General features: G+C 46.2%; 1 protein-coding gene across 1 annotated transcript in view; it reads right to left on the reverse strand.

The window, feature by feature from the left end:
- GRPEL1 (GrpE like 1, mitochondrial) overlaps nucleotides 1-2082 on the reverse strand; it is a 46234-nt gene extending 44152 nt beyond the window's left edge. The window contains exon 1 of the mRNA XM_063923828.1: nucleotides 1864-2082. Within this exon, the coding sequence (XP_063779898.1) occupies nucleotides 1864-1940 (77 nt within the window). The 5' untranslated portion in view covers nucleotides 1941-2082. The remainder of the gene's footprint in view (nucleotides 1-1863) is intronic.
- Between the last annotated feature and the right edge of the window lie 12828 nt (nucleotides 2083-14910).

The raw sequence follows: 14910 nt of genomic DNA on the forward strand, positions 1-14910 counted from the left end.
TTAACAGTGTTCTTATTGAATTTCATATAGAAACAATTTATGTATAACCATTAAGTAGTGGGTTGTATTCTTGACACTCAGTGGCTTGTGTGTATATATACAATTAACTGTTCAATTAAGGTTTATCATATCATCTGTTAATCCCTGGGCGCAGTTGTATTTTTCTTCCATTTCTTCATATATATACAAGCTTGCAGAGGTTTGTTTTTCAACAGCGAACAGGAGTAACAGAGATGTGAATAATTTGTATATACATATACATTCATTAATATATAGATATTCTTTATATATTCAGCGCCTAGGTTCTCTCCTCTTCAGATTCCAGGTATTATCTTCTAGAAGGTACCAGATAAATGAGAAGTAGAATCTGATTGATTACTATGGGCAACATCCCATCTTAAATAGAACTCCCATCTTAGTAAATTTATCCCTAGGTGTACGCACAAAGGCGCTGTTGCATACGGCTCTAATAGGATCAGAAACGGAGAGGTAAAGCGATTGGGTGTCCTAAGTAGTGAGTGGGAGGTGGCCTGAAGTGCACAAAAAAAAAAAAAAAGCCAGTCTCGCGGCATGTTATGGGAATGTTGCAGCGTGTCAATGAACATGGCTGCGCTCTCAAATGCACAGCCGCTTCTGCGGAGGTCATGTTTAGAAGAAGAACCTGCACCTGTGTCACACGCAATGGTGCGCAGACGGTGGACTGTCTAGAACCACCAGTGTACAAAAAGTGTCCGACGCAGGGCTTGCACTTTCAGTCGCACACTAATGCACAGGAGGCATGATCCGATATGGCAGGTACAGCAAATGGTTAGAGTTCACTGAAGTTCCAGACAGGTTCTGGTCTAATATGTCACTAATGTGCTATATTCTAGTATTTATATGTCACTATAAAATATTACGTGTGTGTATTATAATCTGCAGTACACAGGCCAGCACTAAGGGGCTCCTTTTTGGAACTACAACCTGATAAAAACAAAACAAAAAACATTTGACCTCTAAACAACATCTCTATAAAGACAGTGTACATCACCACAGCCCCAATCCAGGCACTGCCGTACTGACTGTAATAGGTGCAGGCACTACTCATACCACACACATGTACAGTCATTAGGTCGACATGCTTTAGGTTGACATGGTATAGTAACCTTGCGAGCGAAGCAAACCATGCAAGGGGACACGGTGCACTAATTGGCGTTCCCAGTCACTTTACGAAGAAAACAACACAAAAAAAAACCTCATGTCAACCTTTTTCCGTGTCGACCTATTTCAGGTGTCAACCAATAGTGGTCGACCCAATGAACCACACTCTTTCTAGACACAATATATAAAGACTCAACAATCTGTAGGCATGTAAAATAGAAGTGAGAAATTGTGTCTGACTATAGCACACTGTAGAAGTGCTTCTCCATACAGCACACACTGTGTTGTGTAACCCCACCAGTGACTGATGCAATGCTGCACAATTACACAGTGCCAGTGTCCAAGGACAGGACAGAGGTGCCAAGGGAATACCAGTAGTCTGCCAGTACTAGCATATCAGGGCTGCAGGTGACTAATGTGCACTATTCAGCAGGGGCATGCTGCCTAGTTGCTGTGGGACTACACATCCCAGCATGCCCTGCTACAACTATGCTGTAACTCTGGCATGACTGGCTGGGATGTATAGTACCACAGCAGCTGGTCAGTGCTACAGAGGCATGTGATGTAATGCGAGATCTCTGCTGGCACTAGCACACTGCCAATGAGTAAAAAGAGCTAGTAATGGAGGATAGGATGAGCTAAGCCTACTGTGGAGCCACAACAACCAGCATGCCTTACTCCCTCTGCGCAACAGCTGTAGAGTCCCCTCCTCCCCTCACTCACCGAAACGTGGCCCTCGGTGTCCGCAGCAGCAGCGTGCCCAGGCTGTGTCTCACTGTCAGCAGGCCCCTGGCCGCCATGTCTGTCTCCTCTCAGCGCTCACACACACGGAGTCTGCCAACCGGCCTCACAGCCTACCTCGCTACTGCGGGTTTGCAGCCAATCAGCTGCGTTTGAGGCATGCGCAGTAGGAGCAAGGTCACAGCTGCCAGCCCAGTCAAGGTAGGTTGTAGAGGAAGTTGAGATATCAAAGGGGTACGTGAAATAGAGCAGCACAGTGATTGGCCAGAGGAGTGGGCGGAGCTAATGTGTTCTATATAGCTAAATCTGTCAGCTCAGAGTCTGCATGTTGCTGTGGTGTTGCTCTAAAAGAGAAGTTGTCATACCCTCCAACATTTTACACACAAAAAGCGGTACAAATTAGAAAAAGGGGCGTGGCCATGGGTAAAGGGGGCGTGGTCACACCCCTTTTCCTATACTTTCAATGGAAGTTTGGAGAGTCAAAAATAGGTACTGACCATAAAAAAAAGGTACTGTACCTATTAAAAAGGTACAGTTGGGGGGCGTGGCTTGGACGCTAGCCTGCATAGACACATTGGGCTGGAGCTCCTGCAATAAAGGGCTCTAAAACACCCTCAAGCCCTCTCAGCACTGATCCACCTAGCCCCTACTGTGCCCCTGTGAGCTGCTGACGGCTGTGGGCTATCTGGAGAGGAGCCCCGCACAGCTGAGAGACCATCTCCGCCGCTACGAGCCCGCGGCCTACTCAGCTTCCAGAAGCCGGGGCCTCGAGTTTGAAGGCATCCCGGCGACGAGCTCCGGGACCCGTTCGCGGCCGCGGCGGGACCCGGCGGACCTCCTGCGGGCGCCCCACACACCCTCTGGCCAGAGGGGACCCTCCCCAGACCCTCAGGTACCTGCAGAGGGCAGAAAAACTTCCCCCTTGGGCCGGGAAGAGCAGATGTTAGGAGAGTCTGTCTGCTAGTGGCTCTGGCGGCGGCCATCTTGGAAACTATTCTATAGCTATACTGCCAGAAGTAGCAAAACCCAGGACCACTGCATAATAGCCCTGAAGCAGCCTACTAGTTCACAAGTTCTGCCTGCTCTACATCTGCCAGTGGCCTCACTCTATTGTAGTCATACAATACACATTTGACTGCAGCTAAAAAGGTACATTTTAAAGAGGTACATTTTACTATTTAACTGTGCCCTCTCATACTAATCTCTCAAGCTCTGTCCAGTGCTTTCTTACCATCAATATCGGGCTTGAGGCGACCCTCGTCTCTACACTCCTACAGCCCGTCGCAATGTGACCCCTGATGTGGGCCTTTTCCACCCAGAGTCTTATCGTTTAACATGGGACTACGTTTAAAAACAGGCATCCTGCCTACTTTATAACGCACTAGCCTAGAGGGATCCGTCTGCTGCATCACTCTCAGATAATTTAATTTCTCTCCATTTTTTTTTTCATTATGGCACCTAAAAAAGCAAAAGGCACACTGCCCCCTCAGGTGTCCCTCCCGATCAGGAAACAACATCAGCCATCCCCGTCACCTCGAGGAGTGTCGGCCCCCTCCACGAAAAGCCCCTACTCACCTGACCTGTCCAGCTCGCTTTCAGTGTCGGGCGTGGACCCGAATTCTGATGCTCCTCTTACTGTGAAGACCCTCTGTCAGGTCCAGACGGCCTTCAAATCGGACTTAACTCATGACCTCACAGCTGCTATACGTGAAGTCAAAGTTGAGCTGACAGCCATAGGGGATAGAACCGACACTCTAGAGCGCAAACTGGAAGAACTGGTGACGTCGCATAACGATCTTATCGCAGCTCATGACCAACAACAAAACGAGTTGGACACATTTAAAAACAAAATGGCAGATATGGAAGATCGTTCCAGATGGAACAATATTAAAATACGTGGAATACCCGACTAGGTCGACAACTCGGAACTGACTGAATATGTCATGGCCCTGTTCCGTAAACTGCTACCTGGTGCAACTGATGCGGAACTGCTAATTGACCGAATCCATCGCCTTCCTAAACCTCGGTTTATCTCCAACTCCTTACCTAGAGATACGTTACTCCGGGTACACTTCTTCACCGTTAAAGAACGTATTCTCCAAGCTACTCGAGCTGCAGAGAACTCCGACACCCTAGGAGGATTGCAATTGTTCCCGGACTTTTCCGCACTCACCCTCTCTAAGAGACGCAGTTTAGCTCCGATCACCTCCGCCCTCCGGGCCCAAGATATCAGATATAGATGGGGCTTTCCAGTGAAGCTGATTGTCTTTTATGACGGTTCTTCGTTTACTATATCAGAGCTGGAAGCCGGAGTGAAGCTGCTCGAGGACTGGGACATCTCTGTGAAATTATTATCCTCGCATGAGAGACGTCCCCCACCTCGCTCGGAATGGGCCACTGAGTGAACGCACTACGTAATTAATGAACGTTCTAACATGCCTTTCTTTATTTAGTTAGAGATGCTGACTTTATTATATCTCTGTTTACTGCTGCACTTCTGGTTATAGAATCCCTCTGGGCGAGACGAGGCTGAAGTTAGCTTCTTATTCGGCCAGCTTCTTATTCACTTCTTATTCAAGCTCCAGCTTCTTATTCACTTCTTATTCGAACTCCAGCTTCTTATTCAGATCATTCAGTTTCGCAAGGGTTAATGAGTCTTCTGTCACAAATTTGACACCTGAAATCAACAGAGTAGGGTCCCTTGCATGTGACCCACTTGTATTTTGCCTGGCCCAACACTGTTTTGGGCATGAAATACACTGGCAAAGTGGGCACACACACCATATTTTGCCATTTTGAATAAGTAGCTGTAGTTTTGCAAGGGTTAACTAGTCTTGGGCCACAAATTTGACACCTGAAATCAACAGAGAGTGGTCACTTGCATGTGACCCACTTGTATTTTGCCTGGCCCAACGCTGTTTTGGGCATGAAATACACTGGCAAAGTGGGCACACACACCATATTTTACCATTTTGAATAAGTAGCTGTAGTTTTGCAAGGATTAACCAGTCTTGGGCCACAAATCTGACACCTGAAATCAACAGAGGGTGGTCACTTACATGTGACGCAGTTGTATTTTGCTTGGCCCAATGCTGTTTTGGGCATGAAATATACTGGCAAAGTGGGCACACACACCATATTTTGCCATTTTGAATAAGTAGCTGTAGTTTAGCAAGGGTTAACTAGTCTTGGGCCACAAATTTGACCCCCAAAAACAACAGAGGGTGGTCACTTATATATGACGCAGTTGTAATTTGCCTGGCCCAACGCTGTTTTGAGCATGAAATATACTGGCAAAGTGGGCACACACCATATTTTGCCATTTTGAATAAGTAGCTGTAGTTTAGCAAGGGTTAACTAGTCTTGGGCCACAAATTTGACCCCCAAAAACAACAGAGGGTGGTCACTTACATATGACGCAGTTGTATTTTGCTTGGCCCAACGCTGTTTTGGGCATGAAATACACTGGCAAAGTGGGCACACACACCATATTTTACCATTTTGAATAAGTAGCTGTAGTTTTTCAAGGGTTAACCAGTCTTGGGCCACAAATCTGACACCTGAAATCAACAGAGGGTGGTCACTTACATATGACGCAGTTGTATTTTGCTTGGCCCAACGCTGTTTTGGGCATGAAATACACTGGCAAAATGGGCACACACACCATATTTTGCCATTTTGAATAAGTAGCTGTAGTTTAGCAAGGGTTAACTAGTCTTGGGCCACAAATTTGACCCCCAAAAACAACAGAGGGTGGTCACTTACATATGACGCAGTTGTATTTTGCTTGGCCCAACGCTGTTTTGGGCATGAAATACACTGGCAAAGTGGGCACACACACCATATTTTACCATTTTGAATAAGTAGCTGTAGTTTTTCAAGGGTTAACCAGTCTTGGGCCACAAATCTGACACCTGAAATCAACAGAGGGTGGTCACTTACATATGACGCAGTTGTATTTTGCTTGGCCCAACGCTGTTTTGGGCATGAAATACACTGGCAAAATGGGCACACACACCATATTTTGCCATTTTGAATAAGTAGCTGTAGTTTAGCAAGGGTTAACTAGTCTTGGGCCACAAATTTGACCCCCAAAAACAACAGAGGGTGGTCACTTACATATGACGCAGTTGTATTTTGCCTGGCCCAACGCTGTTTTGGGCATGAAATACACTGGCAAAGTGGGCACACACACCATATTTTACCATTTTGAATAAGTAGCTGTAGTTTTGCAAGGGTTAACCAGTCTTGGGCCACAAATCTGACACCTGAAATCAACAGAGGGTGGTCACTTACATATGACGCAGTTGTATTTTGCTTGGCCCAACGCTGTTTTGGGCATGAAATACAGTACACTGGCAAAGTGGGCGCACACACACCATATCTTACCATTTTGAATAAGTAGCTGTAGTTTTGCAAGGGTTAACCAGTCTTGGGCCACACATTTGACCCGCAAAAACAACAGAGGGTGGTCACTTGCATGTGACCCACTTGTATTTTTCCTGGCTCAACGCTGTTTTGGGCATGAAATACACTGGCAAAGTGGGCACACACACCATGATTTGCTATTTTGAATAAGTAGCTGTAGTTTTGCAAGGGTTAACCAGTCTTGGGCCACAAATTTGACAACTGAAATCAACAGAGGGTGGTCACTTACATATGACCCACTTGTATTTTGCTTGGCCCAACGCTGTTTTGGGCATGAAATACACTGGCAAAGTGGGCACAGACACCATTTTATAAATTGCCATTTTGAATAAGTAGCTGTAGTTTTGCAAGGGTTAACTAGTCTTGGGCCACAAATTTGACCCCTGAAATCAACAGAGGGTGGTCACTTACATATGACCCACTTGTATTTTGCTTGGCCCAACGCTGTTTTGGGCATACAATACACTGGCAAAGTGGGCACACACACCATATTTTGCCATTTTGAATAAGCAGCTGTAGTTTTGCAAGGGTTAACTAGTCTTGGGCCACAAATTTTACCCCTGAAATCAACAGAGGGTGGTCACTTACATATCACCCACTTGTATTTTGCTTGGCCCAATGCTGTTTTGGGCATGAAATACACTGGCAAAGTGGGCATAAACACCATTTTATAAATTGCTATTTTGAATAAGTAGCTGTAGTTTTGCAAGGGTTAACTAGTCTTGGGCCACAAATTTGACACCTGAAATCAACAGAGAGTGGTCACTTGCATGTGACCCACTTGTATTTTGCCTGGCCCAACGCTGTTTTGGGCATGAAATACACTGGCAAAGTGGGCACACACACCATATTTTGCCATTTTGAATAAGTAGCTGTAGTTTTGCAAGGGTTAACTAGTCTTGGGCCACAAATTTGACCCCTGAAATCAGCAGAGGGTGGTCACTTACATATCACCCACTTGTATTTTGTTTGGCCCAACGCTGTTTTGGGCATGAAATACACTGGCAAAGTGGGCATAAACACCATTTTATAAATTGCTATTTTGAATAAGTAGCTGTAGTTTTGCAAGGGTTAACTAGTCTTGGGCCACAAATTTGACACCTGGAATCAGGAGCCTATCAATACAGTCTCTGCGCATAAAGCTTTTCTTAAATTCTGCAATGTAGTCACTGCAGCCTAGGGGGTAATTCAGACTGCAACACTGCAGCGGCAGCGATCGCAGTCTGAATTACTTTGTGGAGTGCGCCCTGCGCGTGCGCAATCCGGGAGCCCAGTGAGATTCTATCAGCATCTCAGGGCTTCGATCGCCTCTGCCTGATTGACAGGCAGAGGCGGTCATGTGGTGGGAAGGGGCATGCCACCGGCTTTAGAACCACGGTCCGGACAACGGAGGCCTGTCTGGACCGTTGGGGGGTGGCCCGAGGCAGCTGCGTGGTGTTACACACAGACTCTGCGACCCGGGATGTGGCGAGTAGCGGACTGCCAGCGTGCAGGAGCTTCGTTTGCAGGGAGTTACTCATCAGGTACAAAATCATCGACACCGTGCAATGGTTTTGTACCTGTGCGAGGGGGATGGGGGGGGCTAGGGCCAGTCATGCAGGGCGGACCAGCCCTGTGCTGGGCATCCACCCGCATGTCAGAGTACATGATTGTAGATGTGCTACATTTAGCACATCTGTGATTAGATCTTGTCTGGGGACTGTTTCCTCAGACATTCAGTGAATGATGCTGCCCTGTGGCAAATTCGCGCATGCACCTACGCAGTGGCGGAACAAGACCATGGTGGGCCGAGGTGCAACAAAATGCGTTGCCCCAGCCCGCCCAAGATCCAAAACGTGTGTCAAAAAATAGGGCATGGTCTCATTGAAAAGGGGTGTGGGCACACAATAGTACCACCAATTCAAATTATGCCACACAGTAGTGCAACCTCATTACATTACACTGATTTACATTACATTACACTGAACAGTAGTACTCCTTATATACATTACGCTACACAGTACTGCTCCTGAAACACGTTATGCCACACAGTATTGCTTCTTATACGCATTACGCCACATAGTAGAGCTCCTTCTACACGTTACGCCACACAGTAGTGTTCCTGAAACACGTTATGCCACACAGTACTGCTTCTTATACGCATTACGCCACATAGTAGAGCTCCTTCTACACGTTACGCCACACAGTAGTTCTTATACACATTACAACACACAGTAGTGCCTCTTATACATGTTACGCCACACAGTAGTATCTTAATATACGTTATACCACACAGTAGTATCTTAATATACGTTATACCACACAGTAGTGCTCCTGATACACGTTACTCCACCCAGTACTGTTCCTTATACATGTTACGCAACACAGTAGAGCTCCTTATACACGTTACAACACACTGTAATGGTCCTTATACACTTTACGCCACACAATAGTGCTCCTTATACACGTTACGCCACACAGTGGTGCTTCTTATAGACGTTACACCACACAGTAATACCCCTTATACAGGTTAAGCCACACAGTAGAGCTCCTTATACACATTACGCCACACAGTAGAGCTTCTTTTACACATAACGCCAATATAGTAGGCACTACGGTAAAGTTTTAGGGTTAGGCTGCTGGGGGGGAGGGGTGAGGCACTGGGGTGGTGGCTAGGGTTAGGCTGTGGGGAGGGGTAAAGGTTAAGGTTAGCTACTAGGGAAAGGTTTAGGGATTAGGGATAATGGGGAAAATACTCACCAGAACACTGCTGAGACATCGCCAATGCAATGTGATCCAGAAAAAGGCACTGCTGTCACCGGTATAAAGTACGAAACTGCTATATCACAAGGGACTGTTTGTTGACAGTTCTTTATGTCGACATAATGAATATCAATATGATAACTGTCGGCCAATTGTATCCAACTCCCACAAAAACTCAGAAGACTTCTCACTGTATAAAAATGGGACAATTCCTTTGTACAAGGATACACAAGGCCCATGGAGACAGATGTCCACACAATGCATCATGCAGCCAGCAGCAGCACATGCACCCTGGGTGACAACACATGACCCTGTGCCTGGCTGCCTTAGTGGGGTCACTCTATGCTGTGCTGTATGTTATATGTCACTGCACAGTCACCATTACTATTTGCAGAGAGACCACCACCTCCCAATCTCCGCCCCCTCAATGTAGGCTCCGCCTCTTCGAGGTCCGCGATTCTGAGTTTGCAGGATGAAATGTACAATTAGAAAAATGTATAATAAAATAAAAATAAATAAACACACAGCTGCCTTACCGCCTTTACAAGGAATGCTGCTGCACTAACTCTACAGTTTAGCCGCATGGTCACGTGATGCTCCGGCTCCGGTAGCAAAAAGAAACAGCTGGGCTGCCCGTGAATGAGAGGGGAAGATGGCCCCTTCTCCTTCTCCAGACTCCTCCACTGCATCCTCCTCCCCCTCTGGCCAGACTGCAGCTCAGCCTCATTCTGTTAAGGGGAAGCGGCGGCTTGCAGCGCGCCGGCAGGTGGCATGTAATGAGTCAGTCTCACTCATTGTAGTGCCTCCGGCTGTGGGCCCCTTCATCGTGGAGGGGCCCTGCCGGTTGCACCGCTGCAAGTTCCACCCCTGAACCTACGATAATAGCCCACCAGACCAAAGAATATCCTGAGTTGCGACATACATTTTAGCTTAGGCCATGTGAAGACTGCTTCCACCTTGCCAGGTTGAGGTTTAACTTACCCTTGGCATACAATATACCCCAGATACTTTGCCTCCACAGATATGATGGCACACTTCTCCAGGTTAGCTGTGAACCCTTGTGCCTGTAGAGACTGTAACACTGCATCCACCTTTGGAAGGTGCGACTGGAACAAACCCACAGTGGTAGAGAAGGCTGTTGTTGCTTTGGCAGCTTCCATCAGAGGAATTTGCCAGTACCCCTTCAGTAAATCTAGCGTAGTTAGATACAGGCTTATTGCTAAGTTCATAAACCCGGGGCATAGGATAGGAATCAAACCGAGGAACTTTATTTAACTTTCTGAAGTCATTACAGAATCTCAAAGCTCCAAAAAGCTTGGGCTCTAAAAAAAAATGGGATTATTCCATTCACTGTTTGACTACTCTGTGACCCCCAAGCGCCGCATCACTTCCAGTTCCCGTTTTACTGCTGCCTGTTGGGCCTCAGATATACAATATTGCCTTTGTTTTATCACCCCCCTGGGTGGAGTAACATTGTCATGCTGTATGATTTGAGTTTTCCCCAGGAGGGCAGAGAACACAACCTGGTACTGTGCTACTAAGTTTACCACTTCTTGTTTCTGGCTAGGACTCAGTTACTTCAGTAGGCACCTGACATTCTGGGGTTTTCATGGCCACTAAAGAGGGATGACTGGCACTTTCCAAGGCTTCAACAAATTCACATGGTAGACTTTTACCTCTTTCCTTCTACCTTCCTGCCGTACCTAGACACAAGTATCAGTACCTTGTTGCCCCTATTGAGAGTCCGGTTGACAGCAGTAACGCCATGACTGCGTTTTTGATCCTGTTGAGCTCTTGCCATATGCTTGGTCAGAAGTGGCGCAATTTGCCTTAGACAGCCATATAATTGGGACACAAACTGAACGATGTTAGGCTCTTGGGACGGGATCAGTACTAAATCCCGCAGGATGGGATCCCGGCGGTCGAAATACTGACGCCGGAATTTCGACCACACAATCCCGACAGGGGTGGCGAGCAGAACGCAGCCCATTGTGGGCTCGCTTTGCTCGCCACGCTGCAGGCACGGTGCTTTGCTATGCTCAGCACACTTTTATATTCTCCCTCTATGGGTGTCGTGGACACCCACGGAGGCAGAATATGTCGGGATTGTGCCGGTCGGGGTTCCGGCGTCAGTATTTCAACCGCCGGGATTCCGTCCGGCGGGATCTTAACCGCATCCCCTTGGGACAATTGCTGCTCCCACCCATCTTTTAATAGATCTAGTATCCCTCTGCGTTGTCTACCATAGAGGAGTTTGAAGGGTCTAAACCCCATACAGTCTCTATATAAAGTCTCTATATAAATAAAGGATAATAATAATAATAATAATAATAATAAAAAAAGAGGCTTGGGGTACCTCTCAAACTGCCAACATTAGCTAAGGTAAGAGTAGGTCCTAATCTCGCTTCTCCTGTGACACTGCCCTTTTCATCATCTGCATAAGGGTTCTGTTAAAGCATTCAACCAAGCCGTCTGTCTGCGGGTGGTAAACCGAAATGGTAATTCTATCCACCTTTAACAGGCGACACAGGTATTTCATTAATTTAGACACAAAAGGGGTACCTTAGTCGGTCAGGACCTCTATTGGTATTCCTAGACGGGTATACAGCATCAAGAACTCCTGGACAATAGTGCTAGATTTCATGTTACATAGTGGTATGGCCTCCGGGTACCCGGTGGAGTAGTCCACCGTCACCAATATATACTGATGCCCATGATCCGATTTTTCTACTGGCCCTATCAGATCTATAAAAATTGGCTGAATAGGCATGGAAATTATAGTCAGGAAAACCAAGGTCGCCCTAAATTCTGTCTGGGGTGCATTCTTTTAGTACACTGGGCATTCCTGACAATATTCTTTTACTGCAGCATGAATGCCTGGCCAGGAGAAACATAGCTGGAGAGTTTTCCTCTCCCCTAAATGGCCACCCCATAAATGCATGTGAGCCGCCCTCAGTACCAGCTGCTCATGTTTTCGGGGAATCAGCAACTGGTCTACCCTTTTACCTTGCAAATAAGTTACAAGGTAAAAAAAAAATGTTTTTCACATAAAGTAAGGTACACCTTCAGGTGGTAAAGCAGAGTTTACCTTACCATTTACCACTACCACATTTTAAAAAGTATTAGACAAGTTGCCATCGTTATGTTGATCTCGCCTAAAGTCCTGCAAAGACACTCTTTCGCAAATGGGGGACTAATGTGTCTCAATCTCACTGGCAAGAGAGGGGTTTACAGTCATACAACCTTGGCTTCCAGTAGATCTTGGCCCCTGCGACAGCTTAACCTTTGTCTGTCTGCCAATGTCATGCCAGGTAACAAACTCCTGCAACAGTGGGAAGTCCTGGCCCAGGATTAGTGGATAAAGAGGTTTGGAAGCTACTGTGACTACCATTTTTACTGGTCTTACTTTAATCACCACCGGCAGGTGCACTCATGGGCATTCTTCTATGTCACCAAGTATACATAGCATCTTTACCAGAAGCACAACCTGGCCAGACCCGGGAAGAACCAGGTTAGCAGAGATGATAGATAATTCATTGCCAGTATCAACCAAGGCCCAGATATCCCAGCCTTCAATCTGTACCATCAGATGAAATGGTAGTTTCAGCTGGGGAAATAATTCCAGGCGCCATACTGAATACAGGTTGTACTGTTTTCCCTGAGCTGCAATCCACTAGCTCACCCTGCTTTAGGAAGTACCGCTGTGCATGACTGGGCTCTCTGCACTCAAAACATATGACTGGAGACGGGCTGTTTGGTTTAACAATGGGGATCTGGGTATTGGGCTTATGTACTGGCTGTAACCCTTGCTTGGCTTTATTAAAATTTCCCAGGGTCAGGTACCTCTCAATCACCACTGCTAGCTCCTCAATTGTCTGGGGTCAGCCTGCAAAGGCCCAGTGTTTTACACCACGGTCTGATACCCGTATAGCCTGGTCTAGAGCCATCACTTCCACTACCCACTGAGAAGAGTTTTAATCTGTAACCAGGTTTTACTCAGTTTGGCCAATTATGCCAGTTTGACCACTGGAGGCTCAGATGGGTTCAGCTGCAACTCATAATATTCTTGGGCTTTGCTGGGACCCGTCACCCCAATCCTGCTGAGTATAGCTTCCTTCAAGCAAGGATAAGAGCTGACTTCAGACAACTTTAACGCAACATAGACTCTCTATGACTCCCCTGTGCGATAAGGAGCTAATCTAACCCTTGATTTCTGGTATCAAATATGTCGCCCAAGACTAGTTAACCCTTGCAAAACTACAGCTACATATTCAAAATGGTAAATCATAATATGGTGGTTGTGCCTACTTTCCCAGCGTAATTCATTCACAAATCAATGTTGGGCCAAGCAGAATACAAGTGGGTGATATGTAAGTGACCACATTCTGTTGATTGCAGGTCTCACAATTGTGTCCCAAGACTAGTTAACTCTTGCAAAACTATAGCTACTTATTCAAAATGGTAAAATATGGTGTGTGGGCACACTTTGCCAGTGTATTTCATGCCCAAAACAGCGTTGGGCCAAGCAAAATACAAGTGGGTCATATGTAAGTGACTACGCTTTGTTGATTTCAGGTGTCAAATTTGTGGCCCAAGACTAATTAACCCTTGCAAAACTACAGCTACTTATTCAAAATGGCAATTTATAAAATGGTGTTTGTGCCCACTTTGCCAGTGTACTTCATGCCCAAAACCGCATTGGGCCAAGCAAAATACAAGTGGGTCATATGTAACTGACCACCCTCTGTTGATTTCAGGTGTCAAATTTGTGGCCCAAGACTGGTTAACCCTTGCAAAACTACAGCTACTTATTCAAAATGGAAAATATGGTGTGTGTGCCCACTATGCCAGTGTATTTCATGCCCAAAACAGCGTTGGGCCAGGCAAAATACAAGTGGGTCACATGCAAGTGACCACTCTCTGTTGATTTCAGGGGTCAAATTTGTGGCCCAAGACTAATTAACCCTTGCAAAACTACAGCTACTTATTCAAAATGGCAATTTATAAAATGGTGTTTGTGCCCACTTTGCCAGTGTATTTCATGCCCAAAACCGCATTGGGCCAAGCAAAATACAAGTGGGTCATATGTAACTGACCACCCTCTGTTGATTTCAGGTGTCAAATTTGTGGCCCAAGACTGGTTAACCCTTGCAAAACTACAGCTACTTATTCAAAATGGAAAATATGGTGTGTGTGCCCACTATGCCAGTGTATTTCATGCCCAAAACAGCGTTGGGCCAGGCAAAATACAAGTGGGTCACATGCAAGTGACCACTCTCTGTTGATTTCAGGGGTCAAATTTGTGGCCCAAGACTGGTTAACCCTTGCAAAACTACAGCTACTTATTCAAAATGGAAAATAGGGTGTGTGTGCCCGCTTTGCCAGTGTATTTCATGCCCAAAACAGTGTTGGGCCAAACAAAATACAAGTGGGTCATATGTAACTGACCACCCTCTGTTGATTTCAGGTGTCAAATTTGTGGCCCAAGACTGGTTAACCCTTGCAAAACTACAGCTACTTATTCAAAATGGAAAATATGGTGTGTGTGCCCACTTTGCCAGTGTATTTCATGCCCAAAACAGCGTTGGGCCAGGCAAAATACAAGTGGGTCACATGCAAGTGACCACTCTCTGTTGATTTCAGGGGTCAAATTTGTGGCCCAAGATTAGTTAACCCTTGCAAAACTACAGCTACTTATTCAAAATAGCAAAACATGGTGTGTGTGCCCACTTTGCCAGTGTATTTCATGCCCAAAACAGCATTAGGCCAAGCAAAATACAAGTGGGTCATATGTAACTGACCACCCTCTGTTGATTTCAGGTGTCAAATTTGTGGCCCAAGACTGGTTAACCCTTGCAA

Source organism: Pseudophryne corroboree, chromosome 1 (genome assembly GCF_028390025.1).
Source record: "Pseudophryne corroboree isolate aPseCor3 chromosome 1, aPseCor3.hap2, whole genome shotgun sequence".
In the NCBI taxonomy this organism is placed as follows: domain Eukaryota; kingdom Metazoa; phylum Chordata; class Amphibia; order Anura; family Myobatrachidae; genus Pseudophryne; species Pseudophryne corroboree.